At 35.8% G+C, this 18,581-nt stretch overlaps 1 protein-coding gene across 3 annotated transcripts in view; it reads right to left on the bottom strand.

The window, feature by feature from the left end:
- Positions 1 to 18,581, bottom strand: part of LOC145679883 (uncharacterized) — a 140,724-nt gene that overhangs the window by 89,605 nt on the left and 32,538 nt on the right. For all 3 annotated transcript variants that reach the window (XM_081750393.1, XM_081750395.1, XM_081750394.1), the window contains exon 5: positions 14,466 to 14,570. In XM_081750393.1, the coding sequence (XP_081606519.1) occupies positions 14,466 to 14,570 (105 nt within the window). The remainder of the gene's footprint in view (positions 1 to 14,465; positions 14,571 to 18,581) is intronic.

Below are 18,581 nucleotides of genomic sequence, written 5' to 3'. Positions count from 1 at the left end.
CTGCAGATGACATTCTTATCCACTTTGATATGTAGGTTGGTATATTGAAAGGCCTATAACAACTTCCGTAACTTCTGCAGATGCTCTTCAGATGTATCGTCTTGGATTTGGATGTCATCCATGTACTTGATTTATGAGTTGCCGATTTTTCTGATGGGATTACTCGTTGCACAGCAGAATTAATTGCACTTATACCATTTATGTAGCCGTAAGGCACAACCTGGAATTTCCACTGCTGTCTTTCGAAGGAGAATGCAGTATATTTTCTCGACTCTGGTTGCAGTAATAGAGGATTTAACCTTGTATGATACCGATTGACGATTGGTACTTTTTCTTTTGAAGTTATCCCAAAAAGAAATATTTTACATTGGCTCCGTCGTTACTTATTTCAACCTTACGAAAGAATTCAGTTCTATAAGATCGACGTAGATGCGAATCTTGTCTCCATTCTTGTTAAGGAATCACTAAGATGGAGTTTATTGTGGATAGACTTACTGGGCTCGATTATCCCGCTCATTGAGAGTTTCCTTATTTCCTCTCTCACCTGGTTACGGTACTTCAATGGTATGGGATAGGGCTTCCTCGATATGCGCTGATCCGTTTCTACTTCTATCTTGTATATGAAGACAGGACATAATCCCGGTGTCTCGTTGAAGACGTCTTGATATTCCATGAATAGTTCATCCTCCATCCTTTCGGGAACATCTGTGCACCTAGCCGCATCATAGATTCGCTCCCATGTTTTTGTCGCTTTCTCCTTACAAGACACACACCCTACTCAGTTTATACAAATTCCTTGCTCTCTACACTCACATCCATATCCGGTGGGAGCGGTAGTATGCGGAGAATTCTCCTGGCCTCACCATTACCTCAACTAATCGTACGTGATGAAAATATATGACGGTTCACAATTCGTTCAGCATGTCTATGCATAGTATCCACTCTTCTGTCAAATGCTCTACTACTGTATGTACACCTTAACAGCGCATTCGAGATTCCATTTCGTAAATTTAATCTTAGCACTGCCTCAAACTCCGGATTTCTTCCTTTCAGTATCAATTCTAGGCAGTTTCCTCTATGTGTCACTACTTAGGAGGGAGACTTCACACCCAGTGTCGAGCAAAGCCAATACCCTTATGTCGTTGACATGTAATTCTAGCATACGAATGCTCAGTTTGGTATTCTCAATTCCCGTTTCGTTATCATTCGTTGTGTTGTGTTCTAGGTAGCAAGTACTAGAAATTCCACATACGCAATATTGTTGAACAGGTCCTCAGTTTGGTTCAATGGTCCAAGATAAGGGACTTGGCCAGGACATGTTAGTTTTCCTTCCAAGGTGTGAACGGAAGGACATCAACCGTCCTGAGGTGAATATTGGTTTTCTCTTTGCTTTGGTTTCCCTTTCCCTTCTTCAACTTTTTTTGATCTGGATCCTTCATCCATCCCCTGTCGTCTTTTCTTGCAGTTACATCTTTCGTTCTCTTGCGAGCTGTTAGTGACACTTCCCCTTGTTTGCCTTCGTGTTTGCTTATTATGGTCCCTCTTCCGTTGACGTCTCTGTCTGCTCTGATTATTCACTTGTTCACTCGTTCGCTCACTAGCCTTTTCTGCCTTCACCTGGTTCACTGGTACACTTTGAGAACCGGCACACTGGTACACAATTCCCGTTAAATATTATTAATTATCTCGGAGACAATCTTGACTCTCACGTTAACAGATTCCGCATCACACCACGATTTTAGGTCCAGTACAAAAACAATTGAATTTCACCAAGCGATTGGAACAACATGGAGTGTAAGGGCATATATATATATATATATATATATATATATATATATATATATATATATATATATATAACTCTTATGCGGAGTCATTTAATATATGGTCATACAGCCTTGAGGAATACACCATTGAAATTCTACCAGAAACTTGCTATACTGGACGGCCGTGCATATTGCATAAGCCTGCCACATCTAACATCATTAGATTTTTATATTACATACTTTCCGCCATTAGTAAGTGATCTCGAATAACTTTGCAAACATTATATTCCAATGTTTCGCACAGTACCATTCCATATCACAAAATATCTTCCGCTACTACGAGGATACCGATGCACCATCAACTTACGTCGTTACTCTCGTTCAGCACTTCATGACATTATATCATTTATGTTTAGATCAGGCGATATTAGACCTCAAAATATTTACATCTACTGATCGCACGAACTTTCATCTCACATTTGTCCCCCATATGCACCATAATTACCTTTTCTCAAGAGTCTCCTCTGTATTTATCAAGTTCCTTTATTGTCCCAGGAACACAAAGTAAATTCATTCGTCTGAACTAACCAAAACTCGTGATGTTACGCCCAAAACTCTGCATATTCATTTCTTTTACTTCATTACCTACAAGTTTTAATTTTCCATTTTTTGACCACAAGTGTATCTTCCATGTAATAATTTTGTTTTGTTTTACATTGACTATCCCTAACTGCCGTCCTAATAATTCGTGTTTTTGCAAGATATTGTATTGTGAGCCCTTCGATTAGTACTGATAACAACTTACCTATCACTGATTCTGTTTTTTTTTTCTTGAAATATTTAAATGAATATGATTAATATTAGTATAATGAATTAATAAACTATAACAACCTTTTGGAAAACCTCGATTTCCATTGACCACATAGACCACATTAATGCTACAACACTTACCATGAAAGGACAAAACAAAACTCAACCTTACATAAAACAAGCAATGAAAACCGAAAACTTCTAAAAAGGTGGCTCTCTGAGGAAACCAAATGAATATGATTTAATACTAATCAATTTTCTGAGGCTTACTCTCAACTCTGGACAAGCATTAACAACAAAATGCTTAGGATGACAGTTCTCAAGCATGTCATATGCGTACACAGATTTCTGATCCTTCAAATGTCATTCCATGAAGTTGAAACCAAGGGATGTATGTTTCTGAATAAATACATTTTCAAAAAGAGTGTTAAACTTAGAGAACAATTTATAAAATATATGATACTTATATAATTAACGCCACCTTTGGTGCATGGGGTCCCTGGTTCTATCGCAGCTCGTGCCAAGTAAACCAACTAATAAGCCGTATCTTATGAGGAGAGATTACCCTTGGAACGATTAGTGCAGCATAAAACTAGAAACAGAACTAGTACAGAAATAACGAGAACTTGGCCTGATTTCCACTTTATAAGCAATATCAACTTCAGCTTCAACAAAAAGGAACTAACAGATTAGTAAACAATAGAGCAATATCAAAATACCACTAAAACTACCACGCCAGACATGTATAAAATGCATTAAACAACTCCATACACGGGCACAAATGCAACTGAGGTCCCGAATGTGAAGAGTCCACGTTGAGAGGCGATCAAGATAAAGACTCAAAACAAAACGGCATCAAAAAGCGGAAGACGAGTGTTATTCTGATACAAATCCGGTTCAAATAAGCTAATTGAAGGGACCAAAAATATACATTAAGCTTTTCACCGTGTCACGAAAAATCTTGTTTCTTCTTATTTTTTAAAGATAATAATATCATTTAAACTCAGTGTAAGCTCTGTAGATGTACAGCATATGTATCTGCAGCAGAGATAAATAAGTAAATGGCCAGAATAAAATAGACCACAGAGGGAATCAAGGGCAGAATTATCTTGAAAGCGGCAGAAAGAGAGTCAAACTGGCAACACTGTGGAGAAACTGCACAAATTGCATTTGAAAACTAGAACAATAAATTAAAAAAAGAGTTCATCTAGGTACTACTTGATGAATTGTATCATGTGTCCGCAATCCCAGTTATGAAGCAGCTTTAAAATTTCGTAACACCAATTATGTCATAAGATTTTGTAAGTGAATGAACGTATAAAGAATTTTGTCACGGGTAAACAAAGGTTTTTGGATTTAGCTTTAAAGCCGTACAATATTTTTAATAGAGGATTTATAATAACAAAATACACATTGAAAGCTATTTATCTGAAAATGTGAATCCAAATACCACACGAAATCCTTGGTTGACATGCGCTGAAACCTTTAGATACAACTCGTAAAAGTAATTCAGGTGATTGCGGCTCTCTTAATTACTAGCATTCCGTGATTTGAGGATTAGGAGGATCAATTCCTCGTCTCATCCAGAAGGGAAAGTCTCTTCCAGATGCTAATAAACTTCTAAAAATATAAGTTCAGGAGAAGACAGGTGTTATACAACATAGTATATATGGTCAATTCCTGAAAGAGTGTTAGATGGCACAATTCGTAGTTGAAAATAACAGCCCGGAGAATCTAGTGAACGTGATTGCGGAAAGCACACAAAAAAACCGGCAGCGTAACCTTGATGGCCAAGTGCAACATTTGGTAAAGAACAACATCTTTGCTTAATATCGACAACCGTTTTTTTAAAAATATTATTATTATTATCATTTTGACGGACAACACTTAAGAGCAGATCGTGTGGAGTAGTATTCCACACAAGGTCACTTGAGCACATCACCACTTGAGTGGCGATTGAGAAGCATTCTTGTTCACTGATATGACTAGTGTGGGTAGTTTCACTAGTGACCTTGTTTCTATACGCAATTGCTTACATATTGCTCTCGGTTGGCACCAGTTGTGCGTACGTATTAGTCGTTATTTAGCGTAAGAAACTACTTGCTCAACGTTATTAATTCAAAATTTTTAATCTGAAAATTACATTTCAGCATTAGAACAATTGTGTTGTTTTAAAAAAAGTCATTTTAAGCGAAAAATAGAAGAAACGGAATGCAATTTAAGTGGACATCAGTTTTCAATGCAATGAGAAGGGTGGTAGTGATCTTTTAGCGGATGCTTGAGAAAACAAAAATACAACTGTTCCTATGTGGTTAATTACATCTGCTTTCGTTGGTGAAACTCATTTCTAAAAGAAAACTACGTTATAAATATTATAACGACTCTATAGAAAAGCGTCGTCAACCTGGTCCGTCTGGTAAAATATAAGTTACGAAGCGATAATAACTTTTCTTCATGCAAGAATCAACTCAGATATTCAAAGATCATTAGCCTCACCTTTATTGCTTGATATGTCTTAAATATTCCTTTTTAAAACCGTGAAATACATAAATTCACTTGACTAGGTCAACACATAACATGTACATAGCCACAACTATCCCATAATAATCTCTTACATATATTAAAAACATTCTTCTTTTCTGTTAATTTAAAATGAACATTCTACTAAGTATATTACATATTTATGAGCACTTTTTGCCCACGGTACAGGTAAATATTATACAAACTAAAGTATTTCGTTATAGAAAATGTCGCCCGACAAAGGGACTGAATATAAAAGTCATGAGTAGGCTTGGCTTTTATATTCAAGAACCACTGGTCTGATTAGATTAATGTTCGTACATTACATATGTTCTTTATATTTTGATCACACCTCGTATATATCTTCATTATTTTTTTGTTAACCCTCATATATATATATAAAATATTAGTTATTATCATTCACATAAATACATTTACAATAAATCTTTGATTTCATTAATATTTCTCTTTTATTACATTATTATTTATTCTTTATCATTAAAAACATCGTCGCTTAGAAATATAATTAACGAGGGTGAAACACAAATTATCAAGATTACTAGTTTCGATCATTATTACAAACGATGATGTGACAAATAATATTTATTCTTTTCGGGCGCATTGTATAACAAATAAGTTAGATGTTGCAATTGTAATGTATACATAGTAGCACTAAGATGTCATAAATAAAGAAGAATTTCATTCAAGGTAGTTATTGAATAATGGATTTTATAGAATGGATCTTATTCTTAACATAATCTTTGACAATTAAACACAAATCAATCTGATATAAAGTAATTTTTTTGCCTTTAACTAATTATAAATTGAATTATGATTCTTCACATTAATAAGAAAGAATAAAAATTAAACATAACCTACGTTTGAATAATCAAACGGAAGTAAATAAATTTATTTTACAGAAACAAAAGACACCTTTTTGTTATTAAATAAACACATTTTTCATTATTATTGTTATTTTTCATTCTTATTTATTTGATCAAGAATGTTGGGTGCTACTAACTCTTTAACTAGATGCATCCATTTTTCCTTTGTATACGGAGTAGGCTTCCAAACCTTTAACTCATCTATATTGCGAAGTCCAATTGACCTCCCCGTTTTAGCGTTTAACAGTTCGAAGACTTTAGGATTTATCTCCTTAAAACATAAATAAGGACCTGAGAAAATGTCACAAAATTTGTAGATTTTCTTTAACAACATATTACTCTGCGGATGTTGTTTAACGAAAACTAAATCGTTGACCTTGATCCTATATTTTCCTTCTTGTAACGACTCTACTTGCGAATTACGTTTCAAAAACTTGTTGTGTCTTCGGATCTTAACCATGTTCACTAAATTGGATGAGTCTATAATTGTCGAATCTTCTAATTTGACATCGAAATGTTGTTCCACAGGGAAAATTACATCAGAGCCATTATGCACCTTAGCAGGAGACACACCTAAAGTGTCTGATATAGAATGGTTCAAAAGGTACGTAATTTGGTTGACATGCTTAATCCATTCAGCATGTTTATCCTTACAAAAGTGCCGAAACAACATACCGAAATTGCGATGTACATTTTCTACTACGGAGCTACTTGGGTGGTACGGAGTCACAAAATGAATTTTAATGTTGGCCTTATTCATGGCTTTGAGAAACACATCACTTTTGAATTGTGAGCCGTTATCGCATAATATATGCTCGATAGGGCCACAATGTGGAATATATACATTTAGAATTTTATTCACTATAGCAGCGGAGGTTGCTTTGCGCAAGGGGTAGGCTACCACATATCGTGAAAAGATATCCATTGTTGTTAACAAATAAACTTCTCCAGTAGCTGCTCTGGGTAACGGTCCATATAAATCAATTGATAGAAATGAATGTGGTCTCTCCGGTGTTATTGAAAGCATTGGTTTTTGTATAGCCTGATAATTATGCTTAATTTGCATACACTCGATACAGTCATTGATATAATTTTTGACCTGAGCTCGCATTCCTTTCCAATAAAAAGATTTATTAATCAAGGCACATACCTTTACATACCCAAAATGTCCAAAATCGTCATGGTAGGCCTTTAAGATGCGTGCTGTTAACGTAGGTGGAATACAAATTTTGTTCCTAGATTTGAACTTAAAATCCTTAATGAGTAAGATTCCGTTATTTAATTTAAATCTGGAATTCCAGTGCTTGGGACAACTACATCCATCGCCACATGAAGATAAATGTTCCATGATTTGTTGGTATTCATGATACTTTATTTGATGTTCTCTTAAATCTTCTATTGAAATGGTAGCTATTTCATCTTGTAAGATCTTAAATTCATTAATAGACAAAATATGTTGCTCTTCTCCAGGAAACAGGCGTGATAAAGTATCTACGGGTCCATTATCCACTCCTTTAATGTGTTGCACTTCGAAATCATAAGCTTGCAGATCTAACGACCAGCGAAGTAATCTGTTATTATACCCCTGTACGCTATTAAGATATCGCAATGAATTATGGTCAGTAAGTACTATGAAATGACATCCGCTCAGATAGGGAGCGAATTTTTGTATAGCAAAACGTACAGCCAAAAGTTCAATTTCTGTTGTAGTGTATCCCTTTTCAGCTTTCTTTAAAGTACGGCTAGCGCAATGTATAACAGCTGGTTCCTGCATAGTTGGGTTAGGCTGCCAGAGTACTGCAGAGATTCCAAGTTGGGAACCATCACATTGTACGTAAAAAGGAACGTCATATCTGGGGTGATTCAAATGGATATTTCGTTTTATGCACTCCTTCAATTTATTAAAACTGTGTTCCTGGATCGGACCCCATTGCCATGGTATACCCTTCTTTATGATCATAAATAAAGGCTGGGCTATCTCAGCAAATCGCGGGATGGCTTTGCGAAACCAATTGAAGAGTCATAATATTTGTCGTGTCTGTTTCACATTTACTGGAGCAGGCAGATCTTCTATGGCTTGAACTTTAGATTGACTGAATTGCAAACCAGAGGCATCAATTTGGTACCCAAGAAATTCTATAGAATTCTGCAAAAACTTGGATTTCTGTAAATTGATAGTAAGGCCTGAACTTTCCAATCTGTCTAAAACTATATCTAAATACTTCAAATATTCATGTGGATTTTTCCCCATGATTAAGATATCATCAGCATACGTTATCACGTTGCTACGCAAGTCTTGACCTAGAACTTTGTTCAAGCAGGATGCTAATGCTGCACTACCATTGATAAGCCCAAAGACTACACGATTGTATTCATACAAGTGACCTTCAAAACTAAATGCTGTAAATGGTTTTGAATCTTCGTGTAACTCGACCTGATTATACGCCATTACTAGGTCTAAATTTCCGAATACGGCGTTCCCTTGTAAAGAAGCTAGTATTTCTTCTACTGGAGGATACCTCACTTGTTCCAGATCAATGTGACCGTTAGTTCGCCTCAAATCTAATACCACACGTAGAGAACCATTTTTCTTTGGAACAACATGTAATGGATTAAGGTGGACGCTCCTCGAAGGCCTAATGATCCCATCTCTTAACATATCTGCTATTTGTTGACGTACATTCTCTCTGTATCTATATGGAATTATATAGGGCTTGGTTACTATAGGTTTATCAGTTTTAACTTTAAAAGAATAAACAAAATCCTTGCAGCATCCAGGACGTTCTGAAAAGACCTTTCTATGTTTATATAAAATGTTCTTAAAGTCTGCTATTACGGTATTATCAGCAAAATCAAGGCTGCTTTCGAGAGATTTAACATGTTCAGAAAATACTACATCATCCTTTACATTCATCAAATTTTGTGTCTTTTCCAATCGTTGATCATTTAATTTATCACCTTTTTCACTAATAGAAACATTATTCACTATAGGAGACAGATCATTATATTGGCAAGCGCTATTATCTAATTTTGGAAGCAGTTTTTGAACAATTTTCTGAGGTATACCCGGTATCGTCAAAGTTTGGTTTTTAAAATCAAGCATGACTCGTAATTGGGATAGTAAATCTAAGCCCATAATTAAGTTCTCGTTAAGATCTTTGATAACCAGAATAGGGATTGATATTTCGAAATCTTGGATAGATATTGACACACGGGTAATTCCTGCTACTCTCTTTTTATGTTTACCGGTAAAATCAACTATAATAATGTTCTCAGCCTTTTGTAGCTTAGGATTCGAATAATTACTAGTGATTACTTTCCACCATGAATACGATAATAGAGAGGCGTTTGCTCCCGTATCGAGTAAAGCTTCGGTACTTAATCCATTGACTTTAATAGGTATTTTAGCAGTACTATATGATTTTAAAAATACAAAATTTTCTTCGATATTAAAACCATCATTGACAGTATCGTCTTCAAACCAACAACGATTTACAACAGGTATAAATTGATATTGACACCTGTTAATTGCTATTTCCGAATAGTTATTCACAGAAACGTCATAAGAAAGATCATTTTCATAATTAGCATGAACCGGTAAATTGGAAGATAAATGTTCATAGAAATTATCGCTTAAATTTTTAGATAAATGCTCATGAGAACCTACAGCTGACATGGGTTTAACCCCTACCATATCAGCCGCAATTAGTTTAAATTCATACTCGAGTAGGGTTCCAATAGGGTACACTGTACAGCACAATCATGATTATGTCCTGTATTATTGTTTTGTACAGAAATTACTTCAATACCTGGATCTTGATGTGAAGTGCCATCTCTTATCCTTCCATTACTTCTATCCACGTAGTTCGCTGCGTTGGTGGAATTTCTCCATACATTTCGTCTATTTTTAAACCTATTTTGACTATATGGTCTAACATAGGAATTATTACGATTAATTAGGTTAGGCGGATTCCCTACATAACCTTGTCTATTTTGTTCATTTTGATTGCTAGAGTATACTCGTCTTAGGTTCGGTTCATTATTATTCACACTTCGGATATTCAAATTCCGAACAGGGACCAAATGATCTGAATTATTCTTATTTTTACCCATTCCTGATTGTGTTAGATTCATAGCATGGTATTGAGTTTCGTAGCATTGTACAAGCATTAATAAATGACTGAAACTCATACACTGTGTGGAAAATAAGATCTGCTGTAATTTAAATGGAAGCAAATTGCGAATCGATGCAATTATTCTTGATTCCGATTGCAAGGGATTAACAACCTTTAATTCATTATAGACATTTATAACAAACTCTACAATAGATTTGTGCAATCGAGGATTGAAATGTTGATTTCTAAGAGTGGCATCTCTGTTTGCCAGCAAAAAGTCATTTTCGTAATTCGCGATCAATGCCGCTTTAAATTCCTCATATGTACTAATGTGATCACGTATTGCCTTAAACCATAAGGAACAAGGTGGGAGTAATACATGGGGTATTAATTTCATGTATTGTGATCGGTCGATAGACATTATATTACATTCGTCTTGGAATTTCTCTAAGAAAGAACTAGCATTTTCATTGCACTTACCACTAAATTTACTCATGGCTTTGATTTCGCTCATCTTGACACTTAGCTTTACCTTTCTTTTCTCACTCCTTGTTCTTGTGGTGTGATTGTTCCGGTCCGTAGCGTGCTGTGTCATGATACCATTTATATTTCGTTCATCAGTGATCTTCGGACAATTTTCCTCTAATATAATATCCTCCTCAGATTCCGGCGAAGGCGTATTTATATCCGGTGATTGGGGAAACTCGAAGCGATCACTGCCCAGATTATTGCGATAAATGGTGTCTCTAGCCTGTAACGTTTTAATTTCTTCCTGCATAGTAGCCAACTGGATCTTTTGATGTTTAACGGAAGATTCTATTAACGTTAAATCCTTTTTTACAGCACAGATTTCATGATTTTGATGATCGTGCTTTTCTTGACACTCATCGGCTAACCTTTTTAACTTCTCTTCAAACTGCGAGGATATGTCGTTCATCACCTGGACGATTGTTTGTTTCGTATCGTCTGATTTCAGTTCTATCCGTTCTATTCGTTTACTTAATTCTTCATACTGCTTGCTAGCTTCATTAAATTTCAGTTCTATCTTCTTTTCCATGGTCTGGTTAGCTTCATAGAACTTCAGTTCTATCTTCTGTTCCATGGTCTGGTTAGCTTCATAGAACTTCTGTTCCATGTTTGTGTTCGATTCATTGAGCTTCTGTTCCATGGTTTGTTTTATCTCAGTCGTCATTTGCATAATTTGTCGCTGCACAGCTAACAAAAGTCGATCCTCAGATGACAAACTTGGTGTTGCACTAATTTCACCTGGATTACTGGTATTAGATTCCTGTTGCACTATTTCACTATCCATTTTTCTTTTGATGACCTTACCGCTTCGTAATACGGTTAAGTTCGTATTCATAAATGGTAATATCCAAGTAAATTCAGCCCTACTTTCCTTCTTCGGGAACTGAATTTTCAAAAGATCCCGGGTTTGGTAAACCAAATTTTTATAACGACTCTATAGAAAAGCGTCGTCAACCTGGTCCGTCTGGTAAAATATAAGTTACGAAGCGATAATAACTTTTCTTCATGCAAGAATCAACTCAGATATTCAAAGATCATTAGCCTCACCTTTATTGCTTGATATGTCTTAAATATTCCTTTTTAAAACCGTGAAATACATAAATTCACTTGACTAGGTCAACACATAACATGTACATAGCCACAACTATCCCATAATAATCTCTTACATATATTAAAAACATTCTTCTTTTCTGTTAATTTAAAATGAACATTCTACTAAGTATATTACATATTTATGAGCACTTTTTGCCCACGGTACAGGTAAATATTATACAAACTAAAGTATTTCGTTATAATATTTAAGAGGTGTGTGTTATTTTATAAATGAATGATTTCATTTACAATTTTTTTAACCCTCCTAATAATTTAGCGATGTATTACTTTTAGTTTAAACATGTCCATAATTACATTTTTTTATAATATTCAAATAGAATTAGTAGTTTATTCAAATAATTACATTCAATCTAAACAATATTGTTTCAAAGTATTGAAAGTAGTACTATCATGTCTTAACTTGTTTTATCAGATCGTTTCAAAATCAAAATTACTTAGCAGTTCAGTTTCGACAAAGTAAAGTCCATTACAGAGAATAAGTTCTACCTCATAAATTTGTAACAGATAACCGAAAATATTTCCATTTTCAAATTTCTAAACTAAACACAACACAATGTGCAAGACTATGTGATAAATTTATGTAAAAACATAAATCATAATTCATGTAAAAACATAAATTTCAGCACACTAACTGTGTCTTCATCAAACTTTCAAAAAACACAGTTAATCACACAGCTTTGTTCAGTGTGTTGTTGTGTTTAGTGTGACAATAAAAGAACAATGCCTGATAAAATAGTTATGAATTCAGTGTATACCCTAGAAGAAATTAACTTGGACGAGGATTTGTGCTTGCATGAATTTCTCAAATGAATGAGTGACACGAGACAAGCATTCAGCACTGGAAGAATATTATGAAGATGAAAATATAAATAATAAAATTATATTAAGTAAGGATTGCGATTAAAACCACAAATTTGGCTACGAAGTGAAATGAAGAATAGGCGTAAGCAACCTTTCTTTACTTCTGTGAAAACATATTAACAGTATTTTATTAAATTTCTTGGATTACGCGTTATCAACTTATGTGGTGTAGCTGTGTATTCCTAAAACAATCGAATCGAAAAATCACATCTACTTCTGTGTTGCCAGTGGCTAAAGCGCATAGTCCCGGATTCGATTTGCCGTGGGTCTTCATGTATTTTGCTTCAACGTTAAAGTTTGAATAACACAGCGACACAAATGGACCAAACCAAACTATTCAAACTTACAAAAAAAAAGTATTCCGAAAAGACATTACCAACATACTGTTGGTGAGACTGAAAATTTCTACTGACATATGTAACCTTCAAATATGAAGAAAAATGAAAACTACAATATTACGTGATTCAGTATAAAACAACCAACTTTGTAATGCATCAACCATAGATTGTATTCCATCACGAGGACATTTGGAGTTTTCAATGCAAAGAAGTAATGATAGTGAAGCTCATGTAGCACCGTCGGATGTTCAGAGAGGTTTTTCCTTGACAAAAAGTGACCGAAGTACCTAAAGGTGTAATTGACGAAAGAGATGACAGGAAAATACGGTAGTTGAAGAAAGGTTTTATACTGCAGATTCCTCTCTTTCTTATGACTTTTTTAACTAAATGAGTATCAAGAAAACGATAACTGTATCTTACAAGATAACCAAACTGAATTTACATACAATATACATACCTGTATAACAATATTTTCATCAATTATTTGGTTACCAAGCACATTCTGCAAGGTATGTACAATATTGGTGCCGGTCTTTGTTTTATTTAAGAAAAAATTTCAAGTGCCATATAGTTCATTCAAATATTCGTAGCTCAAGTCTGGATAGATGAAACAAGATGCAGGATACGTAGAAGGAATATAAGTTCAGAAATTGTATGAGTTATACACTTTCAACAAACCGTCACCTGAAGGTTTGCACTCGCTATTCGGATTTGCATCCAACGTAAATAACTCCAGGTGCAACCGAATCTGAAATTACCCACATAGATAACACTTAGTTCGCAACGTGGCTTCCAACACATCTTGAGAAAATGGGTAATTTGTAACTCAGTGTCTCGTTCAGCAGCAAAGTTTAATTACATGTTGATCTACAACTTAGTTGGAATGCGAACAACATAAGTTCTCACAGGCGATTGAACCCATTCTCTCGTATAATCACCTGAGAGTTAACAACATATATTGAGTTGTGATTATTAGGAAGAGCCTAAACTTAGTTGAATCATAGTTCAGATACAGAATTATCAATTACTGTAAACGCGTTGATGCTTGAAGATTTCTTACAGTTAAATTTTATTTTCAGTGTCCCCTATGTTCCAACTACGAGCATGAAAATATTGTATAGTATGCTTAATCGCTGTTGAGAACCTACTATAATTACGTCACTGTGTATTATGATCAAAATTATTCTAAATGGTTTGTGTGTGTAGTTGTACATGAAATGGTAATAAAGAATCACCTTCATTCATTCTGTAGCGTTATTTGTTCGAAACTCATATTAGGCATTGTAAAGTATGGCATACCTACTAACTTAAGAACGTACTTTTCATGGTGAAATTTAAGTTCTGCAATTTTTACCACAATAAATAGTAATTAATTTAGGTGAAATCCTTCTGTGGATATATGAGTTAAATTGTTGACCTTGTCACCAAAGTTTTCAGACGTCTTTAGGTGTCAATATACAATACTCACTCACTCGATCACTTCCTACCAATGCTTAATCTCTTGTAGGTTTTCTTTATGTGTTCCAATACCTGTTGAGGCAAAATTATTCGTCATTCCGTTAGCTGGTACTCCTCCACCTTCCCCAAAACCGAGCGCTGATGAGCCTGCAATCCCACTCATGATTTCCTCATTTCCTGAAAATAAATATCAGAATATTTCATTCCAGTAAGTTTTCTTTAAACAAAAGCTGCAGTACACAAGATAAGAAATTCTGTTATAACACCGCTCTGCATTTTGAGAAAAAGAATTTGATGTTCTGGGGTTGAATGTCATTTCCCCCTAATTTTGGGGCGCCTATTTCAAATATGTAATCGGTTTGTTCTATCACGTCCAGTTTGTTTGCAAAACACGAAAACCAATATGTAACTCCCAACAATTGCTTACAATCACCGACAATGATGCTCCTATTTGTCAGGAAGGAATTTTCTTCCTTTTATACTTCGTCTGTACATATCATGAGACGTACTTTCCCTTTTCAGGGATCAACAGTAGTCTTCTATCATGTTAGTAGCCCAAGCGCCATGGTTTCATCTGTCCATGTCCTTTGAATCTTGGTGAAAACGTTCATTATGTTCTTCGCTGTAAAAGCCAAGATTGTGTGTGAAATAGTCCAGATGTGAGAATAGAAAGTGCAACTTTAAACTCATGTTACGTCCGAGTTTTCTGAAGTTGTCCAACATGACGTTAACAATGCGTTTGTACTTTGCACTCCTTGTATTTCCTAGGAAGTTTTTTACAACATCCTTGTAGCTGTGCCAGGCTTCCTTTTGTGTTTGGTTCATTGTAAGGTCAAAATTGGTGTAACACATTAGTTTCCGGATTTGCGGTCCAGTGAAAACACCTGCTTTCAGCTTCTTAAGGGTTATTCTAGGAAAAATATTATATCATACTTAAAACGCGCTCCGTCCTCGTCCAGAGCACTACAAACTGGTGCATGATACCCAACCTGATGTGAAGGGGAGAGAGCAGAACTTTTGTGGGTTCCACAAGCGGGGCATGTTGAACGTTCTTCGTTCCGGGTGTGAAGGGTGCTCTGGTTCGCCATTCCCGCCTTTGCCAGTAATTTTGTTTGTCGCGACTGTCCCATTCGCACAAGAACCAGGTCATCTTTGTGTTTCCCAATTGTAGGTCAAGTAAAAGTTTGATAACCTTGAGGTCACTACATAAAATCCACCCATGATCGGAGTACTTTACAAGTTCCAACAAAAATTACAAACTTTCAAATGATTCTTTCAGAGTAGTAAAATAAGGAACCGGTACTGCTCTAGGGACATTGCCATTGTGGAGTGAAACATCTTTCAGGCTGGTTGCAGAAAAATCTATGAAACGTCTCCATTCTGAAGCTTCACACTCTACACTAGGGTGGACCGAAGTTTTTTTTACGAAATTCGAATTTTGATAGCGTGCAAAAGTTGCATCATACCATAATACTTTAGAATACAAAATGTCAATTTCCTAAAATAATTTTAGTTGGGGTGCAAAGGGGATTAAATTGAGATTTGGTAAATCAATTTCAATATCTATATAACGATTTGGCAAATTTTCGCTGAAGTAAACTGTAATTTGTATTGTGAACAAAAGATAAAAGATGCATCCTGTATCAGTAGATTACAAAAAGAATTTATAATTCTTTAGAATTATTCTTAGAAAGGGTGCGGTGGTCCTGAAATTTGGGAATAATATGAAAAGTGGTCAACTATAATGGTAACCAAGAAAGTTCTGTCGCTTTTGTAGAGGTCTGTGTTCAATTGGCCCTCACACCGTGAGTTGAATGCGAGTGGAGATAAGTTGAAGGTCATTTCTTGGTGTGGGTATATCAAACATACTACCTGGTTGTGGCAGTTCATTTACATCGTGAATTTGTTTAAGCACAGATTGAACATGTGACCTCCATAGAGCATCATAAGATCGTGCATGCTGTACGAGTTCAGACTGGGGACTAATGCCGCTCCATCAGGGCGGAAGATATGCCAGGTCTTTGGTAAGGGCGTCGTGACTACGTGGAGAGTACAGTGGTGTTTTAGGAAATTCACGAGCAGTCGCGAACTCGAAGACACACCACGTGCTCGAAGGTCAATACATGTACAAAATGAACATCTTCAGGCAGCAATTGAGGCAAACAGTAGCCAGACATGTGACGAACTGGGACTACAATTCAGTGTGACTGGAGAAACCATTCGGCAGTAGTTCCATTAACTCGGTAAGCACTACAAGTTGGGGCGATGGGTCTCACATGATTTGACTGGACAACAAGGCAACCTATGTTTCATTGCTGTCTCGTCTGAGGAAGGAGCCATTTCTGCACAGTGTTAACATGTGATGAGAAGTGGGTCCTGTACGAAGCTCCATGCCGCCGTCCTGTTGATTAGCATCCCATGAACCGATTCCAAAACAGCCGAAACCAGCACTGCACTAGAAAAACCTCCTGTGGGTTTGGTAACTGCTTGAACTGCTACCAGTGCATAGGGAACTGCTACCAGTTGGTCAGAGCATCAATATAACTATGTACAGTCAGCAGTTGAGCCGTGTTGAAGAAAAACTCAAAACTCTGGAGCCAGCACTTCTGAATCGGAAAGGGGTCCTCCTGTTACGTCTTAGATTATTTATCGATGTTCCAAGGTGGTTTGTGAGAAAGCGACAGAACGTTTTTGGTTACCTTTATATAAGCATTTTGCTAGTTTGTCATACGGAAGCTTTTTGCTATTTAGTAAGAGTCTTCTTCTATTACGAAAAAATGGATAGGAATTATCAATTGGCGAAATTAGAAATGAAATCTTTAAGTTTTACGTACCACGCTTATGCCGGTTAGGCTAAAGGAAACGGTGATGATGAGATATGAGTAAAATGAAGAAAGTGGGAGGAAATGGGAGAACCACGAGAAAATCCACGAGCACGGTGTTTGTCTACCACAAAGTCCATACGGCGCGAGCTAGGATCGAAGCAGGGACCTCAAGCACCGGAGGTGAACGCTCTACCACTGAGCCACCTTGCGGCCCCTTGGCGGAATTAGAGGATAAACAGACCTTAACAATAGCATTTCGGTAAATTATAAGAGACTTGCATGAGAAAGGCAGATCGATAACATCCATGTCTCGAAGAAGTAGATAGAATGGAATTAAGAATCTATTATCTCCCTGCCAACGGCTGGGAACTTATTAAACTGGTGGATGAAGTTTATGAAAGGCGAGGCATTTACTGGAATATAGAAATGTTTATAAGCAGCTAGTAAACGCCTATGGCAGGGTTTATTTTGCTTTTAGCAAATCAGGCAGGGAAGCAATAGTTCATACGAGGTATGCATAGTAGTAAAAAAAAATCTTAAAAATTGAAAAATAATGCTCAGCGATCTAAAATCCCCATAATGAAACTCAGGAGACTGGCTGAATTAAATGAAGTATTCATTGTTACAATCCAAGAACCATGCTCAGCAAAAAAAAAAAAAAAAAAAAAAAAACATTTCCAGTATTAGCAAGGACAATAATAGGTGGGAGAGTCAAAAGTAGCAATTGTTGTATTAAATAAAAATCTCGAAATACTCAAAATTGGTCTCTATTTTGCGATAATTGTCTGATCTGTGTTGAAATAATATATAATGAAAGGAAGTTTTGGCTAATAAATTCACATTTTCAATTTAATATGAACACTCATTTTTTATTGATAAAATAAGGAAATTGTTCAACAAAACCCAAGTAATGAATATACAGTATATTGACAATGGAAGGAAACGCCAAATCCGCTCTTTGGGGATCACCTGCGGCTGATAACAAATGTGAGCTATTAGAGGATTTTATACGGCAAAACGGATCAATAACACTGAACAGGGTGGCAAGCCTACTTTTGTGGGTCCCATGGAGTCATCTCATATTGATACAACTTTATACTCTCCACAATTAGAGATAAAAATAAGTGATTGGATGGTACACGATAAAGTTACAACTAGCGACCATGGAGTAATTAGATTTGAATTAGTAAAGGAAGTACACGAAGACCAAACCGCAAAGAATAAAAATATCAATAAAGTTGGTGCAAATTCGAGGAAAATCTGAAATTACCAGAAATAAAGTAGCTTTGAAGACATGAATGAATTGGTATCTCAAATTGAAGTAAGTATAAAAAGGGCAATAAAGGTTTCGATTCTAGATTCT

Source organism: Thermobia domestica, chromosome 2 (genome assembly GCF_964235325.1).
Source record: "Thermobia domestica chromosome 2, izTheDome1.hap1.1, whole genome shotgun sequence".
NCBI lineage: Eukaryota > Metazoa > Arthropoda > Insecta > Zygentoma > Lepismatidae > Thermobia > Thermobia domestica.
This window is presented reverse-complemented; position numbering and strand designations above follow the sequence as displayed.